Genomic DNA, 23,888 nt, shown 5'->3' on the forward strand with positions numbered 1-23,888 from the left:
GTACACCCAAAAATGGATGCAGTATCAAGCGAAACAAAATTTGTGGCTGTGAACGTTAAGTTTCGAATACAGTGTCGTCGACATCACTGTTGCTGACTGGCGAAGAAAGCTACTTAAATTGGAAGTTTTCTTGAAACAAATTCTACGAAGGAGCTCTTAATCGAAAAACTAGAAAGAATTCGGAGACCGCGATAAATAATTGAGGCATTGTGCATGTGCTTCATACTTTCCATCATCGTTTTATTTCTCTTTCGCGCATAAATTTCGATAATCCGAGTTTCTAGTAGTTGGAGGTGCTCCCGGTCCCCTTCACCCCGAGGTACTGACACTCTACTGCACCACTGAAAACTGGCGCCGGCCGCGGTGGCCGTGCGGTTCTGGCGCTGCAGTCCGGAACCGCGAGGCTGCTACGGTCGCAGGTTCTAATCCTGCCTCGGGCATGGGTGTGTGTGATGTCCTTAGGTCAGTTAGGTTTAAGTAGTTCTAAGTTCTAGGGGACTTACGACCTAAGATATTGAGTCCCATAGTGCTCAGAGCCATTTGAAAACTGGCGATGCGGAGGAGTGACCAGCTTCCGACGTTTCGCTCTCGCCGACGCAGCGCCCGTCTCCTTCGCTTTCGCCGTCTTCACTGGAGACACTGAGATCGATTTCCGCCGCAGCCTCGACTTCATATCGATCGATCCCTCCTACTCCTTCACCTTCATTAAAATCTTTCAATCTGTGTTCCAAGTCTACATTTATAAGTCGAAACTATATGAAATAAAAAACCGAAGATCTGTTATTTGGTAAACCGGTTACTTTGAGCGGTTTTAACAGTCAGGTTAAAATGGAGAGGAAATGAATCGGTATAACCGAAAACCGGTTGTTTCATCGAGAACAACCACCCCTACTGCTAGGCGTTCTACGAGTCGTAAATCCTGTGCGGTGTTAATGCGTCTTCCTGGTTTTCTACGCTTGCAATATTTGTTGACGCAGCAGCATCGTTCGCTCCTCACATTATTCTCCAGACTGTTAAACGGTCCAGTCGAATGAATGCGACCACCGCCTGTGTTCGACGTCAGCGTGCAGTAACCACTCACGGACGACAGGCGGCAGCTCTAGCAGTTGTCGTAGTGCGTTAACGGAGCGAATTATCTGACGTCGAAAAGGGTACGGTCGTCGGTTGTCGGGCCGAGGGTGCAAGCGCTTCCGAAACAGATGTGTTCGTAAACGGTTCGCGTGCCGCCGTGGTTCCACTGCACCGTGCGTGGAAAACTGGCTGTATTCAAAACCCTGCCGAGGCGACGGTGGCGCATCGCGGGCTGTTGATGACAGGCCTGGACGAGGGCTGCGGGCGGACAGGCGCTCGGCTGTAGAGCACTGACCGCCCAGGTGAGCCGAGGGGCTGCAAGCAGAGTGCCTCCCCACCGACATGTTTGGTCGCGTGGGCCACGCCAGCAGGCGCCCTACCCGCACGCAGATGCTGACTGCTGTTCATTGGCGATGAAGGTCGGGGACTTGCACGTCCACTGAGTGGCGACAAGTGGGCTCCACCGGCGTCAAGCATCTCAAAACAGACGCCGTGTAACAGTCATCGGAAGGGTCCGTGCAGGAGAGCATTCCGTGCGTCATCTCGTCATTCTGGAACGCACAGTGGTTCAACACAAGTGTGCCTCTATCCTTGGCCACCATGTCGACCCGTATTTACAAGTTGTTTTTCCTCGTCACGGCCGGCCGGTGTGGCCGAGAGGTTCTAGGCGCTTCAGTCTGGAACCGCCGACCGCTACGGTCGCAGGTTCGAGTCCTGCCTCGGGCATGGATGTGTGTGATGTCCGTAGGTTAGGTTTGAGTAGTTCTAAGTTCTAAGGGACTGATGACTTCAGACGTTAAGTACCATAGTGCTCAGAGCCATTTGAATCAATTTTGGAAGTGGGTTGGCGACGTGACGAGGCTGCGAGACGACAGATGCTGCCACATGGGAGCCCTACATCGGCGAGAGACTCCCAGTAAGACCAAGACGCAAATGTCGGACTTATTCAGAAAACGAGGAGGAAGACAGTGGATCAGCATAGTCAGAAACAGAAAGGAATGGAAAGAACTACAACTAAATGATCAAGTGTAATTCAGTGTGCAGTGTGCATTAAGTGCGGTGCCCTCTTACGCGGACTAGCTCACCGCATGAGTCTTTAAAAGCAGCTACCCCTAGTTATAGGAGGCGTTTGCCCTCGATGGGCCAATACAATTTTCATTCATTCATTCATTCATTCATTCACAAGGCCTATAACGCTTCCTTGGATAATGTCAGATATCACTTCTGTTTTTATCTATGACTTTCTGTCAGTTAGTGCGAACTGTGACCTTTCTGATAAGAAATCATGAATCCAGTCGCGCAACTGAGACGATACTCCGTAGGCACGCGGTTTGTCGGAGGAGCGGTCTCAGAACCCTTATGGAATCAATTTGAGCTTTCCTGTCGACCATACTCAGTATTTTGAGCGAATAAAGAACCAGTTGTGTTTCACAAGGAAGATATTTTCTGAATCCGGTCTGACTGTGTGTCAGTAGAGCGTTTTGTTCGAGTTAAGTCATAATGTTCGAACACAATATATGTTCAATATCCTGCTGTCAGTAACTGGGTCTGAAATTCGGCGGATTACTCATATTTCCTTTCTGGAGTATTCGTGTGACCTTGTATCTGTGCTGGAAAAACGATAGCTGAAAGTAATGTGTGAGGAAAGAACTGCAGTGTGTGACGTAGGTAAGACAGTGCGTCTGGCGTGGGGTGCAGCATGGTGATGGCGGTTGGCCAGTAAACATCCCGTTTTAGGTTATACCGTTTTCCCCCTTGCCGTTTTGACCAACCAATTTTCGGTTTTTATATCTATTATTTCCTAATAAACGTAGAAATGCAACAAAGACTAAAAAATTGTCTCTCTCTCTCATTTTCATGATACATAGAATCAAAATTTTAAGTTAAATACGCAAATAAAAGAAAAGTTATTAAGTCCGCCAAAAGTGGCAAGTGGCTGAATACTACAAGAAATTCACCAGTATTCTGTTATTGATTTTAATTTTATGAAACTCTGCTCAAAAATAGTGTTGTTGTCGGGGATAATACGAGTGTTTCGTCGTTAGGAATAGTTGCGACTGAAGCGTTTAAACTGAGCTCGAAGAACTCTGTTTTTCGTATTAATTTTTCTGTTTTGGAGGGCTACAAGCAAGTAAAGACATATTATGTAGACATAGGTACGAGATCATCTAACCGAGCGAGGTGGCGCAGTGGTTAGCACACTGGACTCGCATTCGGGAGGACGTCGGATCAATCCCGCGTCCGGCCATCCTGATTTAGGTTTCCCGTGATTTCCCTAAATCGCTACAGGCAAATGCCGGGATGGTTCCTTTGAAAGGGCACGGCCGACTTCCTTCCCCGTCCTTCCCTAATCGATGAGACCGATGACCTCGCTGTTTGGTCTCTTCCCCCAAACAACCCAACGAGATCATTTACTTTCTGTTTTTATTGTATACTATTAATGGATAGTTGTTAAACTTTTAATTTATTATTGTTACCATAATTTCCTTCCTCTTTTATTATTGTATAGAAATGGCAGACAAATCTTTAATCTTTTAAAGCAATTGAAGTATTTTCCTACATCGCCACGTAACTTTGTAAAAATATTTGCAGACTATAAGGGTTGGGCGACGTTGTTCAATACGACGGATGCGCAGCGGCTACACCGAGAAACTGCCGTGTAGACCAGGTGGCGGCAAGTCTTCCACACGCGCGCTCCAAGCCAGGACGCACGCTAAAAAAAAAAAAAAAAAAAAAAAAAAAACTATGGTCATCAGTGCCCTAGAACTTAGAACTACTTAAACCTAACTGCCGGCCGCGGTGGCCGTACGGTTCTAGCGCTGCAGTCCGGAACAGCGGGGCTGCTACGGTCGCAGGTTCGAATCCTGCCTCGGGCATGGATGTGTGTGATGTCCTTAGGTTAGTTAGGTTTAAGTAGTTCTAAGTTCTAGGGGACTGATGACCTAAGATGTTAAGTCCCATAGTGCTCAGAGCCATTTTTGAACTGAAACCTAACTAACCTAAGGACAGCACAGCACACAACACCCAGTCATCACGAGGCAGAGAGAATCCCTGACCCCGCCGGGAATCGAACCCGGGCGTGGGAAGCGAGAACGCTACCGCACGACCACGAGCTGCGGACGACGCACGCTAACAGGGACACTATAGTCTCGGCGATCCTGTTCCAGCACTCTCATGACACGTGTCTGTTGCTCGTCTCTGTCGGCATTGTTATTAAAATAACACTGATCAATTTTCCCATTATCTGTAATAACTCAATACTACAAACGAATGCAACTTTTACGAATAAAAATTTTGACAAACTGCCTATTGGCTTCTGTATCGGGTTCGTCGGCCGACGTTCATCTAATGATTTTACTGACGTTTCGCCAGCACAAGCGGCTGCCATTGTCAAAGCTTCACCCTCCATTGCCAGCTAATTTTATGAAACTCGGCTCAAAAATCATGTTGTTGTCGGGGATAATACGAGTGCTTCGGCGTTACGAATAGTTGCGGCTGAAGCGTTAAAACTGAGCTCCAAGAACTCTGTTTTTCGTATTAATTTGTCTGTTTTCAAGGGCTGCAAGCAGCTACTCGTGCTGGCGAAACGTCAGTAAAATCGTTAGATGAACGTCGGCCAAAGAACCCGATACAGAAGCCAATAGGCAGTTTGTCAACAAGTGGCCACGAAAGCCTTAACAATTTTGTAATAAAAATTGTCTCCTTTTTATAAAGGCCTTATTTAAAAACGAAAAATTTTAGCACTGTTGCTATGTCTGATTTGTATTTCGTTTTTATTTTTACTCGTTGTTAGTGAAGAATAAGAAACACCTGTTATAACCTAGACCAAAGAGATATCGGTTATTCGCAACTAAAATACCGGTACGGTTTTAACTGGTCGGTATTTTCCATCCCTAATGCCACAGCTGTGCTGAAATGAAGACCTGGGAAGCAGAAACTGGAAACCGAGGAGAAAACGTCGATTATCGCAGACGACGGAAACATCATCTGAGGTGACTAACGCGGTAAAGTTAATTTCCGTGACATTTCCCTTACGTTTTTCCCGAATTGTGGCAGTAATTTATGGAAAACAGGGTAATTGGTGTTTGCGGACACAAAGTTGCGATTTGTTAAGCTTACCCGCAGCGGATGATGAGGGGAGATTTGCATTCATTTACTTTTTCACCGGATGGCGCCCGCAGTGAGCGGGGAACGTGCGGCAGGGAGCCGCTGCTTCTTTGTGTCGCGCGCGTGGCGCTCGAAACGGTCGCGTCGAGAAGCGAGCGGCGCACAAAAGACGCTCCGGCAGCGAGGCGGGAGTCCGCCGCCGCCGCGGCTCTCCACGTCTGCACAACATAATTACCGCTGCAGCCGCTTTCAGCGCGGAGCGGCCATCCGCGGAGGCACGGGGAGGCGCGGCTGCTGACACTGCCCGGGGTCGTTAGCGCCGCTGAAAGGAGTCAGCGGGGGAGGGGCGCCCAAAGTCCGCTTCTGCAGCGCCCGAGGTGCCGGCGGCCTGTAAAGCTCTGCTCAGGCACAACCTGACGCTGTGGCGTAAGCGGTAAGCGAGCTCGTGTCTGGCTCTCATTCGCTAGCTCTCCCCGGCGCTCCACTGATATGCCGACGGAAAAAAATGCAGGGTGTCACGAAAGAAACTTTGTAATTGATGTGGCAAAATAAAATAGAGGTTGAAGTCTAGCGACAAAATCTTTATTTCTTATTGAAATACAAAAAATGTCTGAGCGCTATGCGACTTAACATCTGAGGTCATCAGTCCCCTAGAACTTAGAACTACTTAAACCTAACCAACCTAAGGACACATACAGCCATGTCCGAGGCAGGGTTCGAAGCTGCGACCGTAGCGGTGGCGCGGTTCCAGATTGAAGCGCCTAGAACCCCTCGGCCACACCGGCCGGCTATTGAAATACACCGAAGAGCCAAAGAAACTGGTACACACTGCCTAATATCGTGCAGGGTCCCCACGAACACGCAGAAGTGGTATGGACTCGACTAATGTCTGAAGTAGTGCTGGAGGGAAATAACTCCATGAATCCTGCAGGGCTGTGTCCATATATCCGTAACAGTACGAAGGGGTAGAGATCTCTTCTGAACAGCACGTTGCAAGGCATCCCAGATATGCTCAATAATGTTCACGTCTGAAGAGTTCGGTGGCCAACGGAAATGTTTAAACTTAGAAAAGTATTTCTGGAGCTATTCTGGACGTATGGAGTGTCCCGTTGTCCTCCTGGGAATGTCCACGACCGTCGGAATGCACAAACGACACGAATGGATTCAGGTGATCAGACAGGATGCTTACTTACGTGTCACCTGTCAGGATCGTACGTACACGTATCAGGGGTCCCATATCACTCCAACTGCACACGGCCCACACCATTACAGAGCCACCACCAGCTTCAACAATCCCCTGGTGACATGCAGGGCCCACGGATTCTTGAGGCTGCCTCCGTACCCGTAACGTCTATCCACTCGGTACAATCTGAAACGAGACTCGTCCAACCAGGCAACATGTTTCCAGTCGACAACAGTCCAATGTCGGTGTTGACGGGCCCAGGCGGGGCGTAAAGATTTGTATCTAGGAGTCATCGAAAGCACACGAGTGGGCCTTCGGCTCCGAAAGCCCATCTCGATGATGTTTTGTTGAATAGTTCACACAATGACACTTGTTGATGACCCAGCACTGAAATCTATAGCAATTTGAGGAACGGTTGAACTTCTGTCACGTCGAACGATTCTCTTCAGTCGACGTTGGTCCCTTTCTTGCAGGATGTTTCCCGGCCGCAGCGATGTCGGCGATTTGATGTTTTACAGGATCCCTGATATTCACCATACGCTCGTGAAATGGTCGTACGGGAAATCCCCACTTCATCCTTACCTCGGAGGTGCTGGGTTCCATCGCTCGCGCGTCGACAATAACACTGCGTTCAAACTCATTGAAATCTTGATAACCTGCCACTGTAGCAGCAGTAAGCGATCTAACAGCTGCGCCAGACACTTGTCTCATATAAGCGTTGCCGACCACAGTGCCGTATTCTGCCTGTTTACATATCTCTGTATTTGAATACGCATGCCTATACCAGTTTTTTTGACGCTTCAGTGTATATAGTTTAGGAATTTGTTTCTTAAAAATAATGTCATTTAACTGCAATCCAGCACGCCTACGCCACTCATTTTAACGGTGAACAAAATTTTACATGACTGCACTGCATATGTACAGTGCGTAGGCTACCACTTCGCTACCGACATTTTCTTTCATTTGCTCCAGAGATGTCCGATTTCCGACATCCACTTTAGATTCGACGTATCCCCGCAGGAAAAAATGTTTGCTGCTCAGATGTGGATTGCCTGGTGGCAATTTATGTCACAGATTGTGGAGATCAACGTGCCGTCTACAACGAGGCCATTAGACACGGAGGACGAGCTCGGATTAGGGAAGGGAATCGGCCGTGTCCTTTCAATGGAACCCTGCCGCCATTTGCCTTAAGCTATTCAGGGAAATTACCGAAAACCTAAATCAGGATGGACGGACGCGGGTTTGAACCGTCGTCCTCCCCAGTGCGAGTCCAGTATGCTAACCACTGCGCCACCTCGCTCTGTCCGTCTTGCTGAAACCATGTTCTTTGTGTATAACCAGAAATTTTTTGCAATTCGGGCACCAAAAACTCATTTAACCGCGTCACATAACGTTCCGAATAACTGTAACTCTAAAAAGTATTGGCCAGTTACTGCTGGAGACGACATCGCAGCCCATACTGTAATTTTTGGCGAATAAAGTTGTTTCTCGTGCTTCTGTTTAGAATTTGTTGGACTCTAGTAGCGGCAGTTTTGACTAACCACGTGAGGTAAAAATGACCCTCGTGACAAAACAAGATGTTACAAAATGATCGTTAACGAACTGCAGCCTACAAATAGCATCCTGAGGCTTTAATTGTTGCACCACTTGGATTTTGTAAGGGTGCAGTTTACAGAATTCGGGCAGTGGTGGTCTATGTACATTTAAAGAAGTAGCACGCTTACGAATACAGAGGTTAGAATCGTCATGAACCAACCAATTTCCACTCCCGACGGATTCGCCCGTTGGTGATGACGTTGTCGCCTAGGTTTCGGTGGGAACACTTGGAGCATCATTTACGTTATGCAGTCCAGGATCACTGCAAAATTTCCTCCCTGCCAAAGTTGCCGAATCACCACTTTTGTAAAATTGTCGCACTGCCAAGAAGCGCACCTAATCGAGTGAATATCTAAAGGCCAAGCAAGCTACCACCACCCGCTCTCCTCTGATTTGTTGCGCATGCGCTGAGAGCTCTTCAAATGTAAACTTTCTTTTGAGACACCCCGTATTATACCACCTCGTTCAAATTCAGTCGGGACTTAATAATGGTGTCCTTGTCTTCTTTGAGACATTCTTGACTAACACGTACTGATTAGTCCAATCTCAAAGGTAACTAACACAATCGTTACAGCGCGTATTGAACGAGAGGCCGTTCATGAAATCGATCGAAAATCTCAATTTTCAGTTTATTTTTTATTTATTAGTAAAACTCATGGACAATAAGTTCCCAGAGTTTCAGTGATGAAATCGCATCTGAAGTGTCTGAAAAATAATTATATGTGTGACGCACCTTTCCTGCCACAACCCACTTTTCCAAGCAACACTTCCATTCTAGCTCGGTGGAACAGCCCCTACATTGACAAGGAGATGCCTCCAAAGTGTATCCTGGATCTTGTCAAGCCTACTTACAAGTTTCTGGCCGATCCTTGGCAAAAACAGGAATCCACATGAGTCCGTAAATTCGCTCATCAGGAAACGGTGCCCTAAAACCACGTTTCCATCTGCTGCAGTTGTCAGAATTAGGACATGTTCCCAGTCGGGTATTTCATGATGGGAACGAAGGTAGGATGGAGGTATTAGAGAGAATGGGCGTTAAAATTTCGCTAAAGACGTCTTGAAAGAAATAGGTTTACAGCGCTCTCTGTAGCTGAAAAGTCAGTTGGGGACCAGGCAAAGGAAAGAAGGCGGAAAACAAGAGACTAGAAGAGAAGCCTTGAAGGGAAAGAGCACCCTGAGAACAAATCTGGGGCCTTCTGAAGTGGTGACATGAGAAAAAACTTTGGGTAAAACTTTAAATTGTATTTCCTGACGATTATGGTTCAAATGGCTCTGAGCACTATGAGACTTAAGTTCTGAGGTCATCAGTCCCCTAGAACTTAGAACTACTTAAACCTAACTAACCTAAGGACATCACACACATCCATGCCCGAGGCAGGATTCGAACCTGCGACCGTAGCGGTCGCGCAATTCCAGACTGAAGGGCCTAGAACCGCTCGGCCACTCCGTCCGGCTGGTAATTATGTTGTTTTGTTAAGTTTATCTATCTTTTACTCAGAATCTATGAAGCCGACAATTACGAAATTTTGTACACTTTTCTATAAACCCAGTGAATGTTGACTCAACAGCAAATTTTAAAATACTGAGTATAACCTGAGATGTGTGACGAAGTGCTTGGAATTTTGCAAGAATTTTATATTTCGCTTTGAGAATTATAATTAAAAATTATTAAAAGTGTCGTATTAGACACATTCAAAATACTCCGTGAGAGAACCTGACTATGTGCGAAAAGATGAAACAGATCAGATTATGTAGAAATATCTCGAATAGTTTCTGAGGAAAAGGTACCTTTTTTTAAAAAATGAAATTCTTGATTTCCGTAAATAAGTTAAACATATATAGTCCAAGGACATTAACAGTAAATGCGTAAATTTCGTCTAAAGCGTGGTACAAAATTCATTGCCGTGTCTTCAAAATTGTGGGTTTGATGCGTCTTTAAAATAGTGTGTGTTTTTCTTGATGTCCCCCTTTAAGCTTAAACACAGGCTCGATACAATTGGAGTGATGAAATGCAAAACCTTGGTGCGTTCCATCAGGTATGCCCCGACTTTGTGTTACACAGTGCCAAACATTTTCATTCCAGTTGTCTGGTGCCCACGATGGTGAGTGCCTTCAGGCTGATGTCTGTGTGGTGGTTGTAACATGGCAGAATGGTCGGGGGTTGGTTCCGCCAGAGAGACCGCGCCCGGTCTGGTTCCCTGCCCGACCCTCGTGTAAGTGGATTTACAGTCCACTGGGAATGACGTCGGGTCGTGAACCCCTGCCTTTCCCTTGCACGCCTCACCACAGCGCCTAGACGTTCCAGTTTCACTATGCCTAGGTTTCAGGCAGGATCCTCCTTTTCAGTCGATGCTGTCGTGCTGATCCAGTACAGCTGGCGAGCCTCTGCTGTGCTGTTGGAGTCAGGGAGGAACACCGAGTTGGCTGAGGCGTGAAATGGGAATTTGGATTAATTACGGAGGGAGACGTGCCAGGCTGGGGCAGCGCTTAGCGCATCTGCCTAGTGAACAGGAGCCCCTGCATCGACCGAGCAAGGTGGCGCAGTGGTAAGACACTGGACTCGCATTCGGGAGGACGACGGTTCAATCCCGCGTCCGGCCATCCTGATTTAGGTTTTCCGTGATTTCCCTAAATCACTCCAGGCAAATGCCGGGATGGTTCCTCTGACAGGGCACGGCCGACTTCCTTCCCCATCCTTCCCTAATCCGATGAGACCGATGACCACGCTGTCTGGTCTCCTTCCCCAAACCCAACCAACCCCTGCATCGAATCCTGGCCTAGTCGTCGCTTCAGCCTGTACATACACGTCAAAGGTGTTTCTTAGTTGAAAAGGTCTCTGACACTGTATAGCTACATTTGTTCCAGTAAATGTTGGCATCGTCTGGTCCGAGAAGGCCAGAGGTGTTTGTGCGACCTTTGCGGGCGGAAATGCCACGGCCGGTGCTTTTCGGCTCGTGCCGACCCCCACCCCCCTCCCTCCCTCCCTCTCTCTGACACTTGGCCGCGGATCCCCAGCGCAGCAGGAGGGACTCGGCCCGTCGCCCAAAGCCGGATTGCGGCTCTTGCCATCTGTCGCTGCCGACGCGAAATGTCGGTCGTGACACGTCACAGTTCCCCTTCCACCCTCTCCGTCTGCCAGCCTAAAAGAAAAATCTTCCGCTTTCGCCGGTCACCGTGTGCAGTTCGCCCCAGGGGCAGTCACCGTCGTATGACAACCGTGCCGTCGGTAGCCAACTTCACCTTAACGTGATCCCAATCGTAGAAGCTATCAGCAACCCGACAATTTGGAGCAGCAACACTCATCCTCACTTAAAAACACAAAGCATTACGAACAGTAGTTAGTATCACATTAATAATAATGTGGTACTAACAATTCCAAAGAAAGAAGGTGCTGACAGGTGTGGATATTACTGTGTTACGGGTGCGAAATACTAACACGAATTCTTTACACAAGAATGGAAAAATTGGTGGAAGCTCACCTCGAGGAAGTTCAGTTTAGATTCCGGAGAAATGTAGGATCGTGTGATACAATACTGACTCAACGACTTACCTTAGAAGGAAGGTTAAAGAAAGGCAAACCTACTTTCATAGCACTTGCTCGGGCTAAACTCCGCAACTACTGCAGGGGTTACAGAAAGCTTTTGACAGTGTGACTGAAATGCTCTCTTTGAAATTCTGAAGGCAGCACGGGTTAAAGTACAGGGGGCGGAAGGCTGTTTGCATCTTGTACAGGAACCGGACGGCGGTTATACGACACGTGAGCAACGAAAGCAGCGGTTGAGAAGGGAGTGAGACAGGGTTGTAGCCTATCCTCGGTGTTATTCAACCCGTTCACTGAGCAAGCAGTGAAGGACACCAAGCAAAACCTGGAGAAGGAATTAAAGTTCAGGGAGAAGAAATAAAAACTTTGAGGTTCGCCAGTAACTTTTAATTTCGCCAGATTCAGCAAAAGTCTTTGAAGAGCAGCTGAACGGAATGGACAGTGTCTCGATAGGAGGATACAAGATGAACATTAACAAAACCAAGACAGAATGGTGGAATGTAGTTCAATTAAATCACGTGATGCTTACAGAATTAGATTAGGTAACGAGGCACTAGCAGGTTTTGCTATTTGGGCAACAAAATAACTGCTGATGGCCGAAGCAGAGAGGATATAAAATGTAGGCTGTCAACGGAAAGAGAAGCATTTCTGAAGAAGAAGAGGAATTTGTTAGGAAGTCTTATCTGAAAGTTTTTGTATCGAGTGTAGCGATGTATGGAAGTGAAACATTGACGATAAACGGTTCAGACACGAACAGAGAAAAAGATGTTGAAATGTAGTGCTACAGAAGAATGCTGAACATTATATGTGTAGATCACGTAATTAATGAGGAGGTACTGAATAGAATTGGGAAGGAAAGAAATCTGTGGTACAATCTGACTAAAAGAAGGAATCAATTGGTAGGACCATTCTGAGGCATCAAGGGGTCTTTAGTTTAGTATTGGAGGGAAGCGCGGGGGAAATCTTAGATGGATACCAAGAGATGAATAGATTCAGAAGGATGTAGTCTGAAGTAGTTATTCGTAGATCAAGAGTTTGTGCAGGGTAGAGTAGCGTGGCCAACTGCATCAAAGCAGGCTTCGGACTGAAGACAACAACAACAAATCACATTATACCCAATTCGCGTTGCGACGGTTTCTACCTCCATCATCAGGTGCATCCATTTGAATTGATAAGGCATCGACTGTTTGTAATGTACGACGTTTTGTGCATAACCTGTGGCACTGTCTGGCAGCAGAATGACGAGGCCCGAATCTACGTGGATGCTTTGATTGCAGAGTTTAGGAGCTGTACAGAAGTAAATATCTTGCAGTCGTCACGTTGCGGATTGCTTTTCCATTCCCACTTACGTTACACGCATTTTCTGCAAATAGAGCTTAGCGGAGTCAACGTATTCGTCTCGGCGTCCATTCTGACATTATCTGGAATTTTGGTTTTCCTCTTCCACTCTTATTGGAGTGTACGCACTCGTATGTACCGGCCCGACTTTGTAAGTTTGCCCCGGTTGTGTTTGTACTCGAAAAATAGGTTTCACTGTGTAACTAGCTTGATTAACGTTGAATGCGAACATTATGCAAACATACTTCATATAAACTTGCAGACTTTCAAGTTAGCTAATTGCTTAGTTTCATGTTCCATGAATAATTTTGCACGATAAATCGTAATGTCGAACGAATCATTTTACATTCACATCGCAAATGAATTTGTAAATATGGCTACATGGTGAACCCTTATAAGTTGTTGCTACTGCTAAAAAACGCATTCATATGCGAGTTAGTAATTCCTACCCACCACCTTTTACAATAATAGAAATTCTTGTACGGAATAGAACAAATTCTTAAGGAGAAACTTTTCAGCTTTTTTCTTTTGTTTCAAATTGTACTTTGGTATCCGTCAGACTTTTTGTATCTCTAGGAAAGTGATCAGAAATTTTAGTTACAGTATTGTGGATCCATTTTTCTGCTAAAGAGAATCTTAATGTGGAGTACTGAATGTCATTTTTTCTTTACATAATTGTTCCTTCTGAACTATAGTTGATTATTTGCAACTTACTTCACGAGGGAATAAAAATATACTGTGAAGCAGTAATCAGAATGGCTAACTCCTTAAACAGGAGTCTGTAACATGATGGTCGGTGAGCGCCACATACTGTTCTTACAGCACGTGTTTGCGCAATGAAGACTTTCTTTCTTAAACATGAGTTACCCCGGAACATTATTACATATGACATTATTGAATGAAAATATGCAAAGTATGTCAACTTACTGATTTGTCGCTCCCCAAGATTTCCTATGATTCTAAGTGTTAATAAGGCTGAACTAGATTCTCTTAGGAGTTCCAAAATGTGCTTTTTCCAGTTTAAATTTTGATCAATATGGAACCTAACAATTTTGAAGATCCCACCCTATTTATTATTTCCTCATCATGTGTTACACTTATCATTCGTGTTGTACCCCTAGATGTGCAGAACAGAATATGTTGTGGCTTTTTAAAATTGAGGGTGAGACCAGTCGCAGAAAACCAGTCAGTGATACTTTTAAGAACATTGTTTACCATTTCTTGTGTTTCTGTCTCATTGTTGGGATTGATAACAATGCAAGTGTCTTACGCAAAAAGAACTAATTTTTCTTGTTGTATGGTAGATGGAAGATCGGTTACATATATGAGGAACAACAAGGGACCCAAGGCTAAGCCTTCGGGAAACCGATACGTGATTTTTCCCCAGTCAGAATCATGTCACCAGACTCTACTGGTTGAATTACTAACTACAACTTTCTGCATTGTTTTGGTTAGATATAACAATATCCATTGGTTCACTATACCATCAATCCCACAACAATTTATCTAGGAGAATACTGTGATTCAGTCACATGCCTTAGACCAGTCGCAGAAAATACCAATCGTCGCTATCTTATTTCTTAATGCTTGTAAAATCTGACATGTGAATGGCATTCTCAGTAGAGCAAGTCTTCTGAAATACAAACTGCGATTTGTTGAAGATATTATTGTAGCTCAAGTGAGATACTTTTGAAATTTTTTGTTTTTAACGAGAAACAAACTGGCGTCTTCTTGAAGGTGGACGTTGCTTGAAACGCACGATGATCGGTATTTGTCTGGTGCGACTCTATTTACACATTTCATACCCTCTAACATTCTAGGCAGCTAAACATTTTTCTTAAGTAAATATGCTGTGGTTATTGAGGAGAAGGACTGTGAAATTGTATCAGAAATCTTATTTGTACCTGTTTTTTATCCTTTCTAAATAAAAAGTGTGCATAGTCGCATTAAGAAGCCCTGGGCTATACGAAACGGAACACCATCTTCGCAATAAGGAAGTTGTACCACTGGGGACGCTATTGCTGCTCCTGTCATAAATGAACTGGCGACTCACACCGGCTTTGAACGGGTAGCATTCCCAAGTGCCAGTAAATGATCTCGGCGCAACTTGGGGGCTGCGGAGGGCGCAAAATAACGCAGTGCGTATTTATGTTTATTTATTTATTTATTTGTATGCCATCAGTTTCACTTTCGAGGGGTAAAACACTTCCCCAAACGTAATTTGGCATATAAACGATGACATGCAAAAAAAATGGTTCCCACATAAAACTTGATAAGTAGTTAACTTTCTTGAAAACGGTAGAATAGAATTTTGTAATAATTTGAAATTTTGCAAAATATCCCACCACCGTTAATTTATTATGAAAAATAACAGCGTACGTAAATTAAAGAAGCTTTCAAGCTACGTACATCTATGTGTAATAAAACTGGTTTCTGAAATGCTATTTTTGGAAAATAAGCTGTAGACATTGTGGGGTCGGAGTATTTTCAACATGCGCAATTGAAACATCTAAACATTCATTATTAAAATGTCTGTTTGACACCACAAACGGTCGTTAAGGCACACTCACTAACCAGTGAAATTTTTAAAAGGTTACATAACTAGTTTCGACGCACTGAGTCGTCATTTTCAGATTTAGTCACAAATCTGGAAAACTCGATTAATTATTGTAACCACGCTTTTTTTTCAAATATTACGAAAAATAACTAAACCAGCAAACTGAAGCAAAGGCAGCAGTAACGGGTCACATGACGTCATGACAATTTTTGGTTGATCAGTCATTTCACACCTTAATGCAGTGTGTATGAAAACCGCATCGAAATGAAAGGTATTATATAACTGTTGCATTAAGTGGTGCTGTGATGCGACGTCATTTTGCAAACAATGGTTCACACGTCGTACTCTTATAACGAGTGGCAAGCCCAAGACAAGAGCAGAGCGTGCAATAGTTGTGTGTAATGTGCTGCTGAAATCTTACAAAGACAGCGCACTCCCGTTTGGGGCTAGCACAAGACAAGAGTCTTTGTGATTACATTTAAAAATGACGACGCAGTGTGTCGAAAGTAGTAATGTAACCTTTCAAAATTTTTATTGTTTTAATGACTGTGGCTTGACGACCGTTTGTGGTCTCAAATAAAAATTTGAAATTTCATTCAGTCACACTCCTTGATGACAGTTGTGTCGAAATATAAATTCATTATGAAGCTACTTATTTATTTTACTTATATTTGTTATTGTGTTTTAAATTATTTTATGTTTTACATTCAATGCTTTTTTATTTTTTGTTTACGTTTTCACGTATGTGTATTTTGTTAATTGAAAGTAATAAGTAACTCATGGTAGAAAATAATTAAAATAATGATAATCTGTAAGGAAATGCTTAAAACAACGTTTTTTACGCCACGCGCACAAAATGAACGAAATTTCGTCACTAGTATACACGACGGAGAAGACAATATGAAACAAAATATATCAGGACTTCAAATTGTCGCGGGTGATCCTCTAAATATCCTGATTTGTATCAGGCGTATTTCATTACATTGGTAAGTCTTGGCGAAGAGAATTGATGTTGAGCTAATGACTGCAGGTTGATTATATTCTTTCTCAAATGAAGATTGGCGTCATAATCATTCAACAGCACTAAACCGGAACATCTTCTCACAAAATTCTTCCAACATCGAAAACCGTATACATCTCACGGCTGTACTTACGCCGCCAAGCCCTTTGGGATCACCCGATGAGCAACTTCCTTGTTCTCGGGTAATAAGTAGTAAATACAAACCTCCGTCGTTAACCAGCCTACGCGTTACTGAACAAACACCGTATCACCACCCCTAAAGTAGGGGCCTTCCTGAGGCGGCGAGGGACTTCAGCTGATCATAGTTCAAATGGTTCAAATGGCTCTGAGTACTATGGGACTTAACTGCTGAGGTCATCAGTCCCCTATAACTTAGAACTACTTAAACCTAACTAACCTAAGGACATCACACACATCCATGCCCGAGGCAGGATTCGAACCTGCTACCGGAGCGGTCGCGCGGTTCCGGACTGTAGCGCCTAGAACCGCTCGGCCACAATATGACGTGCAGAGAAGAGGTATTTTGTCGTCGTACGTTCAAGAAGAAGAAAAAGCCTGTTTGCTGACGAAACGAGTATTACAATCGAACCGAAAGGATGGGGTTCAACACTTGAAAATGCAAATAAAATTTTCTTACAAATGTATAACTATTTCTATGCAAAAAGTCAGTCACTGAATTTGGATACCACACAGTACATGCAGTTCTGTGATGTGTAAGGCGCGGTCACACCATTAGAAATAACACACATTCTTGAACAAGTAAATGAAACAAAATATTCCAAATTCTTAAGTATGTTTATGGGTAAGAAGCCGAACTGGAAGTGACGTGTTACAGATGTTAAAGAGCTAATATACGCAACTTTCGCGTTACGGAAAATATCAGATTTTGGAGAGATAAAAGTCAGAAAATTGACTTACATTTCCCATTTTCATTCACTAATGTTACGTGGCATCATATTCTGGGATGGCTCGTTACTGAAAAACAAAATTTAATAACGATAATGGGTGGTGTCGGCTCTAGACCTTCTCCTAGACAGCTCTTTAAACCTTGGAACATACTGATATTACCAGCCTCGTAGCTCATTTACTAGAACGTGAAGTGTGTTGTCAACAGTAAATCACAGACAGAAACCAACGATAGCAGCTATAAATATACTACCAGAATGAGAAATTACTTCCATTGTCGTTCACGTACAACCTCAGTTTGCAGCAGAAAGCAGTGAGACGTTAAGCTATAATAGTCTTTGACCACATAGTGGCTGAAATAAAGAATTTAATGGATATAGAATTAATTTCAAACACTAAGAGAAATCATGTGTGCTCCTGGTTTGTATACAGGGTGGTCAAAAACAGACTGAAAAGCTTGTAAGGGTATTGCAAGTTAGGTTGTGCTGAGAAATACAAGGTGTATCAAAAAGAATCATCCGATTCGGCACGTCATGTTTCTGAAACATATACAATGAATTTTGTTTTTTGATGAACGGAAAACTCAGAAAGGTTTTTTTTTCTTTTTATCATATCTTTTGATAGGTGTTCAATATGCCTCCCTTGAGGTGCACGGCATATGTCAGTGCGGTTTTCAAATTGTTCCCGCACTGCAGCGAGCATGTCTTGGGTTACAACTTCCACAGCTGCTGTTATGCGATGTCTCAGGCCGTTCGTTGTTGCTGGTAACGGAGGCACATAAACACATTCTCTATCTCCCACAAGCAATAGTCACATACAGTCAGTTCCGGTGACCTTGGAGGCCAGTAATGTAAGGCTGAATCATTTGGTCCATTGCGACCGATCCATCTTTCAGTAACCCTTTGATTTAAAAATTCCCGCACGTCCAGATGCCAGTGTGGCGGTACCCCATCCTGTTCGAATCAGTCTAGAACTGTGGGAAAAGAAAGTTCTCAACCATATCGAGATACGTGCTTCCTGTAACAGTGTTCTCGCCAAAGGAAAATCGACCATACACCTTTTCCAGTGCAACTGCACAAAACACATTAAATGTTGGAGAGTCCCTCTCATGTTGTACAACTTCATGTGGTTGTTGCGTACTCCATATCCTCACATTATGACGGTTCACCATTCCATTTAAATGGAATGTTGCCTCGTCACTAAACACTAAACTTGAAGAAATCTGTCATTCTCCATCTTGCCAAGAACGAAATTACAGAACTCCAAACGTTGTTGTTCGTCACCTTCACGAAGAACTTACAGTAGCTGAACTTTGTACGGGTTTGTGTGCAGACGTCGACGCAACACACGCCAGACGGACATCGGGGGCATGTTGAGCGGCATCCTTCATGCCTCCGCCCAGGGGCGGTGGGAAGAGGGGGGGGGGCTATAGCCCCCCCCCCCCCCCCGTCTTGGACTATCGTATTACACTGGATAAAATAACTTCAGAAATCAGGTTCAATCATTTTTTTATAATTATGTAGCAATATAGGTTGCAATGTATTCCAACCACATTTTAACAAAAGAAAAAGAGCGGCAAATAGCTTACTACCTAAACCAGTACATATCAGTTAAAATAGGCGTCTTATTATTTATTAATACACATTTTTTACCCTGAACTCAATAACAGTTACCAAAAACCACTTTAAGCAACACCAAATTTTGCCAGTTTGTCGGTAGAGAACCCTAACTCTCCCTTTGTTAAGCCATATTCCATTCCCCCAAACCCTCCCCCTCCCCCCCATGAGCCCCCCCCCCTCCCCTTGACCGACTTCTAGAATCGCCCCTGCCTCCGCCTAATGCCGTGTGCTCTAGGAGGATCCACACCATACCTAGCACGAAAGTCGCGCTGTACAGTTATTACTTAACCGCACTGCGCAAAACGTAGAACACAACATGCTTTATGATGTTTTTTATTCCAGTCTGATCACAATATGAATTCTTTAGACGATGGTGTAAAAAAGGTCTGAGGATGGTCGTTACGGACTGAAACCGGTCATCGTCTAAAGAATTCATATTGTGATCAAAGACTGGAATAAAAAACATTTGACAGTATTGGATCACTGTTTGTACACGCGACCATGTCGCAGTTGGTGCAACATGCTTTCTGTTGTCCCGAAGCCATTTTTGCTAGAACTGAAGTGGGCGCACACTGCTTCTACCTAGCGGGAACCATGTGAAACACGAGAGTTTGCTCTTTCCAACAGTATGTTGTTCACGCACATATCTCAATACTTATGATTTTTTCTTAAATCGGGTGATTCTTTGTGACTTACCCAGTACAGTAATTGTTCAGAAAAAGAATTCGATACAGCGCACCGTCTCCGAGGTAATTAGCACCGATGTCAGCCAGTCAGGCCGGTATGTTCTCAAATCCGAGCGGCCCGGCAGAGACGGAGTCACCAAACGTGTTCCTCGTTTGGTTTCATGAAACTGAACAAGGGAGCGATACAGAAATTGAACATGAGGAAAACATTTTTCACTCGATGACGTAGTAATACACCATCCAGTATGTAGACTGAGGGGATAAGAAAACAGTCTTGCTTGTGATGTTGAAGTTACTGTTTATTTATTCATCAGTGACGCGCGTTTCGTCCAATTAAAGCCACCTTCGGATTGGCCGATAAATGTTGATAAGTAGCTGGTTCGGTACGGTGTGTGTGGTCGAAGCGACGCTTCCAGCGTGTTCACCCTGTTACAGGCCTCATCCTGCCACACTATGCGTCCCGGCAAAGTTGTCGGATGTTGTGCTTATAAAGTGCCTTGCCTATTTTCCTCGCACGGGACGAGTGCATTTTATTTTTGCGGATATCTTATTATCGATAACCCTAATTTGTTTATCAACATTTGTGGGTCAATCCGAAAACCTTGAACTAGACGAAACGCGCATCATTCTTGAATAAATAAACAATAATTTCAGCATTGCCACCAACACTGTTTTCTTCTCCCCTCATGAGAGAAACTTGCTTTATTCAGTGATGACCTCAATTTTAAATGATAGCTAATGGCACGGAAATCCTAATATTTTTTTAAAATAATTAGTATCGTGAAAATACCCAAAATCACATGTTATTAACAGTTTGTCGCGGAGGACTTATTCACTTCCCGCGAACAACGGTGTTGCACCTAACGCAGCTTCGAAATCCATGATCTACGCTGTAAGAACAATGACACTAATTGTATCTGGAGCATCACTTGAATTTGCGACGCGACGGATTGATTGGCTACCTTTAACGCTAATTAGCTCGGATTTTTTGCTTCCAGGACAACCTGCACTGCAAGACCCTTCAAGCTTTTCACACTCTTTCTTACCGCCCTCTATACATTTGTGATACTGCAGGGTGTAAAAAAAAAACTTAAGACAATCATGTAAATCGTCAGCATGTTCTCATATTTTTCATTGAGTAAGTGTACTGTAATTGTAAAACTGCCTTGTTCTACATTGCAATGAAAGGAACATGTAACGAACAAAAGTAAACAATTAAACTTCGTGGGAGATTGAAACTGTGTGCCGGTCCGAGACTGGAACTCGGGACCTTTTCCATTCGTAAGTAAGTGCTCCACCAATTGAGCTATCCAAGCACGACTCACGATCCGTCCTCACAGCTTTAACTTCCGCCAGTAACCCGTCTCCTACCTTCCAGGCTTCAGGAGAAGTTTCATTCTGGAAACATTCCCCAGGCTGTGGCTAAGCCACGTCTCCGCAACAGCCTGTCTTCCAGAAGTGCCGGTCCCGCAAGTTTCGTAATGCAGCTTCTGTGACGTCTGGAAAGAAGACGAAGTACTGGCGGAAGTATAGCTGTGAGGACGGGTCGTGGGTCGTGCCTGGTAGCTCAGGCGGTAGGACACCTTCCCGCAATAGGCAAACGTTCCGAGTTCAAAATGGTTCAAATGGCTCTGAGCGCTATGGGACTTAACATCTGTCGTCATCAGTCGCCTAGAACTTAGAACTACTTAAACCTAACTAACCTAAGGACATCACACACATCCATGCCCGAGGCAGGATTCGAACCTGCGACCGTAGCGGTCACGCGGTTCCAGACGTTCCGAGTTCGATTCTCGTTCCGACACGCATTTTTTATCTCCCACGAAGTTTCATATCAGCGCTCATTCCGCTAGAGAGTGAAAATTTCATTCTGCAATGTAAACCAAACTGAGCTAGAGAGAAATGATTGCACGTACTCGTTCCGTGTGTGTGCAGTTCAGCGCGTGGGTGGACGCCGTCATCTTCGTGTTCAGCCTGGAGAACGAGGCCAGCTTCAACGCCATCTACACCTACTACACCAAGATGGCGCACTTCCGCAACTCGGCCGACATCCCGCTCATCCTGGTCGGCACCCAAGGTAAGTGACGTCGCTCCATGGCGGCAGCTGATTCTCTGCGCTTCGGAAGACGAAAACCGTCTGGTCTGGCCTATCCAAGTGTGTGTGTGTGTGTGTGTGTGTGTGTGTGTGTGTGTGTGTGTGGTGTGTGTGTGTGTGATCAAAAGTATTCGCATGCCCTTACGACGCCTTCAACTCGGATGGGGACACTTTCAGTGAGGTATCTGAAGCTGTGGAATGGAAGCCCATTCTTCCTCAAGAGTCCAAACCAGAGAAGGTAGTGATGTTCAGTGCTGGGGTCTGGAGCGAAGTCGACTTCTTTAGGGTTCAGGTCGGGACTCTGGGCAGTCCAGGAATGTTGTTCCCCACAAACCGTAGTCTCACAGATGCTGCTCTACGACAGGCTGTATTGTGACGCTGACACGTCGTCATCTCTGAACACTTCCTCTGCAGTACGCACTCCCCTGTGCTCTAAAATGTGTTACTATCGTTCTATACTGAAGCGCCAAATAAACTGGTGTAGGCATGCGTGTTCAAATACAGAGATATGTAAACAGGCAGAATACGGCGCTGCGGTCGGCAACGTCTATATAGGACTGCGAGTGTCTGGCGCAGTTGTTAGATCGGTCACTGTTGCTACAATGGTAGGTTGTAAAGAGTTAAGTGAGTTTGAACGTGGCGTTTAGTCGACGCATGAGCGGTCTAACACAGCATCGCCGAGGTAGCAATGAAGTGGGGATTTTCCCGTACGACCGTTTCACGAGTATACCGTGAATATCAGGGATCCGGTAAAACACCGATCTCCGACATCGCTGCGGCCGGAAAAAGATCCTGAAAGAATGGGACCAATGTCGACTGAAGAGAATCGTTCAGCGTGACAGAAGTGCAACCCTTCCGCAAACTGCTGCAGATTTCAATGCTGGGCCATCAACAAATGTCAGCGTACGAACCATTCAATGAAACGTCATCGATATGGGCTTTCGGGGCCGAAGGCCCACTAGTGTATCTTTGATGACTGGACGACATAAATCTTTACGCCTGGCCCGGGCCCGCCAACACAGACATTGGACTGTTGTTGACTGGAAACATGTTGCCTGGTCGGAAGAGTCTCGTTTCATTTTGTATCGAGAGGATAGACGTGTACAGGTAAGGAGACAGCTTCATGAATCTATGGACCCTGCTTGTCAGCAGGGGACTGTTCAAGCTGTTCGAGTCTGTGTGATGGTGTGGGGCGTGTGCTGATGGAATGGTATCGGACCCCTGACTCATTTAGATACGACTCTGACAGGTGACACGTACGCAAGCATCCTGTCTGATCACCTGCATCCATTCATGTCCTTTGTGCAATTCGACGGAGTTGGACAATTCCAGCAGGACAACGCGACACTCCAGACGTCCTGAATTGCTATATTCTTCTGAGTTTAAATACTTCCGCTGGCCAACAAACTCCCCAAACATGAACATTATTGAGCATATGTGGGGTGCCTTCCAACGTGCTGTTCAGAAGAGATCTGCACCCCCTCGTACTGTTACGGATTTATGGACAGCCCTGCAGGATTCATGGTGTCATTTCCCTCCATCACTACTTCAGACATTAGTCGAGTGCATGCCACGTCGTGTTGAGGCACTTCTGTGTTCAAATGGTTCAAATGGCTCTGAGCACTATGGGACTTAACAGCTGTGGTCATCAGTCCCCTAGAACTTAGAACTACTTACACCTAACTAACCTAAGGACATCACACACATCCATGCCCGAGGCAGGATTCGAACCTGAGACCGTAGCAGTCGCGCGGTTCCGGACTGCGCGCCTAGAACCGCGAGACCAGCGCGGCCGGCGCACTTCTGTGTGCTTGAGGCGGACGGGGGAGGGGGGGGGGGGGCTACACGATATTAGGCAGGTGTACCGGTATACATTTAACGTTGTCGTAAGCGCAATAACGGGATGAGAGCCTCACCGCAAAAGACACCCCACGCCGTAACACCACCTGCTCCTTACTTCACTGCTGGCACTACACCTGATCTCAAGACATTCGCCAAATCCAAGCACTTCAATCAGGTTACTGTAGAATGTAGCGTGTCCATCACTCCAGGTCACTTCGGTTAGCATTGCCTACTGAAGTACAGTATGTGTCCCCGAATCCCAGAAGCGGCGTGCTAATGCGCCCAGCTATCCGGGCGGGCTGCGTGCTCTGTGCTGGTTGCGTGTC

At 45.1% G+C, this 23,888-nt stretch overlaps 1 protein-coding gene across 1 annotated transcript in view; it reads left to right on the forward strand.

Moving 5' to 3' along the window:
* Positions 1-23,888, forward strand: part of LOC124552388 (centaurin-gamma-1A) — a 321,735-nt gene that overhangs the window by 176,409 nt on the left and 121,438 nt on the right. Inside the window, exon 3 of the mRNA XM_047126650.1 lies at positions 21,561-21,702. Coding sequence (XP_046982606.1) covers positions 21,561-21,702 — 142 coding nt within the window. The remainder of the gene's footprint in view (positions 1-21,560; positions 21,703-23,888) is intronic.

This window comes from Schistocerca americana, chromosome 10 (assembly GCF_021461395.2).
Source record: "Schistocerca americana isolate TAMUIC-IGC-003095 chromosome 10, iqSchAmer2.1, whole genome shotgun sequence".
Lineage (NCBI taxonomy): Eukaryota > Metazoa > Arthropoda > Insecta > Orthoptera > Acrididae > Schistocerca > Schistocerca americana.